Source organism: Salpingoeca rosetta (genome assembly GCF_000188695.1).
Source record: "Salpingoeca rosetta unplaced genomic scaffold supercont1.61, whole genome shotgun sequence".
Taxonomy (NCBI): Eukaryota; class Choanoflagellata; order Craspedida; family Salpingoecidae; genus Salpingoeca; species Salpingoeca rosetta.
Window position 1 is genome coordinate 1 of NW_004754873.1, and position 7,520 is coordinate 7,520.

Here is a 7,520-nt window from a genome sequence, read left to right on the forward strand (position 1 = left end):
ACACACACACACACACACACACACACACACACACACACACACACACACACACACCATACCCGTGCGCCGCAGACGAGGGCAAAGTGGATACGGTGGTCAAAGCGTGTGGGCAGGAAGGCGACGCGAGGATCAGACGTTGGCCAGAACGTCCGCCGCTTGGAGGAGGGGTGCGCCCGGTTGCCTGCGGGCGAGGGAGGGTATCATGACGAGTTGAGTGCAGTCGCTCACATCAACACAAATGGATGCACACGACCAGACAGACAGACAGACAGACAGACACACCAACACACACACACACACACACACACACACACACACACACACACACACACACACACAGACACACACACCAACACAGATACAACCTTCCCACCACACACCCTACCCAACTGACATCGAAGGATGCCGTGCTCCATGTCGTCGAGGGAGAAAAAGTGATCGCCGATGAGGTAGCCGTAGGTGCTCCAGAACTTTGGAACCGTGAGCACGCCGGAGAAGCGGTCGCCGCCCAAGTGGATGATCGCGTGCACGGTGGCCATGTTGTACACGTTGATGAAGAGGGCCATGGTTTCGTCGTGCGAGAGCTGGCTCAGCTGCAGCGACTGCAGTTGGAACGCAATCGCCTTCCAGTTGACAAACGCGTCGCTGTTCGCCACTGCAGTGTAGTCCACGCGGTTCCGGCCCTTCACGTGGTGTGCCAGTACAGCGTCTGCGACCTGGCACACGCGCTGCACAAACTCGGAGCCCGTGCAGGACCGGCCGAGCTTGGGCACGTTGACGTCCATGGACGCGTCTGCGCCGGCTGCGCGGGTGTGCGCCGCAGTGTTGAGCGGGACGTGCGATGCCCGAAATGGGCGGGACAGCCACCCCCATGCCTGCGACAGCAGCGCCATCATCCACGCGACCACCGACCCCACACTCAACCAAAGCCGCGCCACTTTCGGCTGTTTTGTCGATGTGCGGTATGGAAGGCGCTTTGGTTTGCTTTTGTTTGTGCTTGTGCGTCTTTGTGTTGATGTTGCCGAAATTTATGGCAAGGCACGGTAATTCTTCCCAACTTGCACCACACGACGACGACGACGATGAAGCTGCCACCTGTGCCTTCAGTTGCGCAGCTGCTAAGGTTGTATGGCGTGAGAGCGCTGAAGGACCTGAGCCAGAACTTCCTCCTCGACCCCTCCATCACAGGTTGTGCAGAAACGTGTGTGTGTGTGTGTGTGTGTGTGTGAACGTACGTGGTGTCATTGCCTTGTCCCAACTGTTCAGCCTTTCCACCCCCACATCTAACACACACACGCACATACACACACACACACACACACACACACACACACACACACACACAGATAAGTTTGTGAGGCATGCTGGGAAGTTGAAGGACAAAGTGGTGATTGAGGTTGGTGGCGGGCCTGGAAGCCTCACTCGATCAATCCTCAAGGCACAACCAAGGAAGCTCTATGTCATCGAGAAGGACACGCGCATGCTGCCCATGCTCGACGTAAGAGGTCAATGTGAATGTGTCACTTTGTGGTTTCGCGTGCTTCCGCGTGCATCTCGTACACAATCACCACATGCTCGTGGAATGACCACCATGCACTTGCTGCTGTGGCATCTTTTTGTGCAGTTGGTGGCGGAAGCGTCAGGCGGTGTGGCAGAGATTATCCCTGGCGACGCACTGCACATTGACTACGAGCAGCTCATCACCCAAGCAAACGTCGCCACTCAACGTGAGTGCGCCTTGTTTGGCATGCCTCTTTCTCCTTCCCCATTTCCTACCTCATTCCTTCTGCCACGCTCACCCACGATCACACGCTCACCCACACCCTCTTCCTCTCTCACCCACGCTCACCCACGATCACACACACACACACACACACACACACACACACACACACACACACACACACACACACACACACACAAACCCCCCCCCCTTTGCCACTGCAGCCACGGCAGCAGAGGGTGCGGATTCATCAGCAGCTGCGCCGGCGGAAACAGACTTGCACATCATCGGCAACCTCCCCTTTGGCATCGCCACGCCCCTGATTCTCTCATACCTGCGGCAGCTGTCGAGGCGTGACAGCGCGTTTGCCAGGAGCCGCCCGACACTCACGCTGTGCTTCCAGCGCGAGGTGGGCGAGCGCATATGTGCACCGCCGCGCACGAAGCCGCGCAGCCGCATCTCCGTCATCTCCCAGCTGTACGCCGATGTGCGCCCTGCGTTTGTGATCCCGAGCACGGCGTTCGTTCCCGCGCCAAAGGTGGAGGCCATGGTGGTGTCGTTTCGCCCTCGCGAGCAGCTACCGGAGGGCCTGGAACAACTGACGTTTGACCAGATGGAGCGCGTGCTCCGGATTGGATACGGCTCCAGGCTGAAGCGGCTGCGCCACGTGTTTTCTAAGCACGTGGGCGGCTTGCAGGCGGCAGATGACATGCTGGCGTCGGCCGGGTTCCCCGCGGAAACACGCGCGTTCTTCCTGTCCACACGCCAGTGGATTGACCTCGCCACCGCCTTTTACCAGCACCAAAGCGCGGACGGTGGCGGAGGGTGACGTCAGGGTATGTGTGTGTAGGAGAGAGAGAAAGAGAGAGAGAGAGAGAGAGAGAGAGAGAGAGTGTGTGTGTGTGTGTGTGTGTGTGTGTGTGTGTGTGTGTGTGTGTGTGTGCGTGTGTGTGTGTATGTGTGTACATGTGAGGCTTGTACCTCTTTCTGACTTGAACGCTTTGAATTACCGTAGGCCAACTGTGATAAGAACTCGTAGAACTCGTAAACATCTTCCCCTTGCAAGAGCACTTGCTGAACTGCTATGTGACAAAGTACACGACAAGACGCATGTTGATTGAAGCCATTGCATGTAGCTCAGCGCGTGCCTTGAAAAGAAGGAATGGGTGCACGTTTGCATGACGTGGTCTAGTCTCAAGATCAGAGTAAAGCGAGGGAACATAGCCTACGATGCAAGCAACCCGGACCAGATTCTAGCAAAGCAGCCACGCACACACACACACACACACACACACACACACACACAACACACCACACAAACACACAACACACGTCCACGTTCAGCAGCTTGGATCGATGGCGAGCACAGTGTCCATGAAGCGCGGGATGCCGTAGATGAGGCCGTTTGGAGCGACCACGCCGTCAAACCATTTGAAAGACCCATCGAGCCCGCTAATTGTTGTTGTGTCGGAGGTGTTGGTGGCCGGGTCGAAGATGAAGGCGGACGGTGAGCTGAAGGGGATGCCGATGATGTTGCCGTTGGGAGCAAGCACGCCGCCACTCCATTTCGTGGACTGCGTTTGCTCGGCGATGTCAATCGTGTCTGCGTTGTTGGTGGCTGGGTCAATGACGAGCATGCTTGAGCTCTCCGCGGGGATGCTGTAGATGAGGCCGTTGCCCGCAAGCACCGCCCCGCGCCACTTGTACGGTACAGCGCCCAGGCCTTGGATCGTGGTCAGGTCCATGGTGAGGGAGGCGGGGTCGATGATGAGGACGGCAGCAGCCAGGGACGGCATGCAGTAAACGAGGCCGTTGGGAGCTTGCGCACCGCCATACCACTTGTCACTGTCCGTGGACAGGCCGGACAAGGTTGTGTTGTCGGCCGTGTTGGTTGCTGGATCGACGAGGAGCACGGATGTCGCATCGCGTGGAATGCCGAGGACGAGCCCGTCGCTTGTCACCAGGCCGCTGTACCACTTGTAGCCGTTGGAATCAAGGGTATCGACGCTCGTGGTGTCGGTCGCGTTGGTGGCGGGGTCGACGATGAGCACGGCCGTTGCGGAGTATGGGAACATGTACACGAGCCCGTTGTGTGCCAGGACGGCGCCAGCCCACTTGAGCTTTTGCAACCCAAGCCCCGCGATGGTGGTCGTGTCGACGGTGTTGGTGCTGGGGTCGATGATGAGAACCGCGTCTGCGTTGAACGGAGCGGCGTAGATCAGGCCGTTGTCGGCCAGCGCCGCACCCACCCACTTGTTGCCCGACGTGCCGACCTCTTCTTGCCCGAACGTGGTCGCACTTGCATGGCACACCCTGCCTCGGAGCGCAGCCACTTGGTACTGCTGTGCGTCAACCGTGCTCTGCTGCGCATCGAGGGTGCTCTGCTGCGCCTGCACCGCTTGCTTGTGCTCCCGCAGCGTGCTCTGCTGCGCCACCACTGCCTCAAACAGCGCGTCCACGCTCACGCCGTTCAGGAACACGGGTTGCGTGTTCGGATCGCTCGTGTTGATGTGGAATACACCCGCATCATCCTCCGCCAACACCGCCTCCCCCAAGCAGCCATGCTGCAACTGCAATTGCAACAACACCAAGGCAGCGACGCTGGCGGCGATCAGCACCACGCTCCTCGCCAAGAGCCGTGATGGAAGAGGAGCTGTCGTCATGAGGAGCGAGCAGGTGCGAACAATCAATCCACGTGCGAGTGCAGAAAAGTGGAACAAGATAAGCAACACTTTTCCTTAGTGTGATGTGAGTGATGTGAGTTGTGGTGATTGGAGTGAGTTGTGATTGCGGCCTTCCCTCTCAGTTCCCTTCCTTCCTTCCCCCTCTTGCTAACCTCCCTTCATGAACGCCTCAGCGCTGGTGCTGGTGGCTGAGTGGCTGGTGCGCTCAGCACAATCAGCGACACAATCACCGACACAATCACCGACACAATCAGCGACACAATCAGCGGCGAGAACAGTCAGCTGTGACATGTGCGGTGATGATGACGCTATCAAGAGCAGGACAGAGTGCAGCAGGTACCTCGACTACGCCTTTGAGCCACCGGCTGAGGATGTGCTGCGCGACGTTCTGCGCACCTTCACCAACCTCATGCTGACCTGTCGCGAGCTGTACCACGACTTGCCGTGGGCCATGCCAAAGTGGTGCTTCGCCGAGGCGTTTGAGTTGGGTCCTGAAACGTGGGATCAGCGCGTTCAAACTATCGTGCACTGGCTCGACACCTTCCAAGTGCAGCAGCAGCAGGGAGAGGTGGATATGGAAATGACGAAGGAGATGGAAGAGGCGGAGATGGTGGAAGAGGCGGAAATCATGGAGGAGGGCGTCTGTTCGGCTTCTGCCACGTGGCTGGAAACCCGCTTTCTCGTGTATGCGTGGCTGGGGGCAACGTGGAGCTCCGAAGGCACGTTCCTGCGTTCGAAGCTGCTAACGGCGTCCTCCTCGGCACCAGGAGGCAAGAACAGCCGCGCCTTCTGGCGCACGTTTACACACTGCGGACGCGTGTGGTTTGCTTCTCTGCAGGACTTGCAGTCCTGGGCTGCTGCCGCTGCCGCCGCGTCTGTGAGTTCACGGCGCACGATGCGACAAACACACGCAGCACGAGCTGAAGGACCTGCCAGAACTACACAGGCACTTCCAGCGACGAGTAGAAAAGAGCACGAGAAGGAACAGGAGCAGGATGAAGAAGGACAAACAGAACGCAAAGGGGAGCAGCAAGAACAAGCAGAGCACGACCATGACCACGACCCGCAACACCACCACCACGACGACGACCCCCACCACGACGACGACGACCACCACGACCACCACGACCACCACCACCAGCAGCAGCGAGCACCTGCACTGTTCTCGCTCGTGGCAGTGTTGAACAGTCAGGCCGACGCCGATCAGTGGCACGAGCTGCGCGCAACGTTGCTGGGCAATGCAAGGGGGCACGACGTATGCCTGTGTGCACAGGAACCATTGGATTCCCTGATGGTGAGCCACGTTGACAGTCTCGAGCTTCAGTCCGCTGACATCAACCACGCCACGTTCCATGACGTGCGGTGCATCGAGTGGTGGTACCAGGGGCAGCAGCAAGCGCTCCAGGCCACCTTCCACACTGTTTCACGCTGTGCCATCGACAACGGCGTAGCCCTTGTCAATGTCAGTCCTCTTGCGGCTGTCCCCGATGTGAGCATCTCGTGCACCCACAACCACCCTGTCGACTTGTCGCCACTCCGCGGCGTGCAGAACTTACGCGTCAACAAAACGCTTGTGGTTGCAGAGGAAGCACTTTCCACAGCGCAGCGCGTTGACCTGCACCGAGTCGCGCTCACCGCGGACACGCTCCATGCCGCACATGTCAAGCTGTCCCGCATGACTACGTTGCCTGACATGTTGCACCTTCCACGGGCCACCCATGTTGAGCTAGAAGACATGGGACCTGTGCCGAAGCTGCTAACTTGCCCGCCTCACCTTGACCAGCTTGTCGTTGATGGCACGTCGTCACTTGTCCTTCCGACCATTCCCGACTTTGAGCACGCACATATCTTGGTGCTCAAGCTCCGTTCAAGGACAGCGTTCACACGTGAGCGGCTGGCGGACCTCAGCCGCCGTGCCTGCAAACTAGTGCTCAGCGGCTGTGTGACAAACGTCACCGACTTGCACGATATTCCTGACGACGTACAGGTGTCGGTGGAGCACGTCGAGAGGGTGGACGGAGCCGTCCCACCCTGTGTCACAACGTTGCATGTTCGCTTCAACGGTGAACTGCACTGCAAACACCTGGGCACGGTGCCATGCCTGGCCCTTCACGCGAGCGGCCACGACCTGATTCACGACTTCCAACTCTTGTCTGGTCGGAGGTGTCTTCACCTGAACGAATGCACGCTCGCTGGCGAGGTTGCACGCTGCCAGTACCTGGTGCTGAACAGGTGCTGCGGGTGCGGTGCGTTTGCACACGTTGATTGGCTCGTGATCCACCGCGCAACCGTCGTCGCATCCCCACCCGAGGTCGGCAACTGCTCCCACCTGCCACTTGATGACAGCGACTTGAGCATCGCGCATTGTCGTGCGGTGTTCCAGTGCCACCTCCGATGGTGCCGCATCAAAGACTTTGCTTGCTTCGAAGGCGTGCAGCGTCTCGTCTTGAAGAACTGCTACTTTGACAAGCTGGAAAGCCTTCCGCACATCGGGTGCGTCGTCCTGCGCCGTTGCTCCACCACAGACAGGCGTTGGCGCTGGCCAGACCGTGTTCTCGTCAATCGATCCCCACAGGAGATGAGGTCGGCGCTGCTAGCTGGCAAGGTGAAGAGCGGGTAAAGACGGGGAGTGTTGGGGAGGGGGTTGAGTGTTGTATTGTGTGTGTGTGTGTGTGTGTGTGTGTGTGTGTGTGTGTGTGTGTGTGTGTGTGTGTGTGTGTGTGTGTGTGTGTGTGTGTGTGTGATGGTGCTGCACTTGGCCGTTGATGGCATGTGGATAGAAGGGGTATTTGCTGACGTGCTGATGATTGGTATAACGGTGATTGCCTTGTTGTGCTTGTGCACGAGAGAGGCGGGTGGTGAGTGGCGTGGTTGTTCTTGTGGCTTATTCAGCTTTACTTGCTGCGACAGTGTGAAGGAACAGTGAACAGCGTCACGCACATGAGTTGCAAGAATTCACGGAGAGGAAATGAGGGAACAGTGGCTGATGAAAGCAGGGGGATGGGAGGGATTGAGGCTGCGCAGAAACGCGCGAGCACAGCACATGAACACATCAACACCCCGGATCGATGACGAGCACAGGACTCCGCATTGGCTGGAATGCCGTAAACTAG

The 7,520-nt window shown here is 58.4% G+C and overlaps 4 protein-coding genes across 4 annotated transcripts; 2 read left to right on the forward strand and 2 right to left on the reverse strand.

Moving 5' to 3' along the window:
• Nucleotides 1-59: 59 nt before the first annotated feature.
• Nucleotides 60-893, reverse strand: PTSG_11414 (uncharacterized protein; the record flags this gene model as incomplete). Its single annotated transcript, XM_004987523.1, has 2 exons — nucleotides 60-181; nucleotides 395-893. Coding segments are annotated over 2 exons (621 nt in total), but the record flags the coding sequence as incomplete, so codon positions are not given.
• A 189-nt stretch (nucleotides 894-1,082) lies between these two features.
• On the forward strand, nucleotides 1,083-2,552 carry PTSG_11415 (dimethyladenosine transferase 1; the record flags this gene model as incomplete). The annotated part of the gene is made up of 4 exons (XM_004987524.1): nucleotides 1,083-1,188; nucleotides 1,347-1,498; nucleotides 1,625-1,727; nucleotides 1,948-2,552. The coding sequence occupies 4 exons, from the start codon at nucleotides 1,083-1,085 to the stop codon at nucleotides 2,550-2,552; spliced, it is 966 nt and encodes a 321-aa protein (XP_004987581.1).
• A 181-nt stretch (nucleotides 2,553-2,733) lies between these two features.
• Nucleotides 2,734-4,423, reverse strand: PTSG_11416 (uncharacterized protein). The gene has a single exon (XM_004987525.1). The coding sequence runs from the start codon at nucleotides 4,384-4,386 to the stop codon at nucleotides 3,064-3,066; it is 1,323 nt and encodes a 440-aa protein (XP_004987582.1). The 5' UTR covers nucleotides 4,387-4,423; the 3' UTR covers nucleotides 2,734-3,063.
• A 144-nt stretch (nucleotides 4,424-4,567) lies between these two features.
• On the forward strand, nucleotides 4,568-7,080 carry PTSG_11417 (uncharacterized protein; the record flags this gene model as incomplete). The annotated part of the gene is made up of 1 exon (XM_004987526.1): nucleotides 4,568-7,080. The coding sequence occupies one exon, from the start codon at nucleotides 4,568-4,570 to the stop codon at nucleotides 7,025-7,027; it is 2,460 nt and encodes an 819-aa protein (XP_004987583.1). The 3' UTR covers nucleotides 7,028-7,080.
• Between the last annotated feature and the right edge of the window lie 440 nt (nucleotides 7,081-7,520).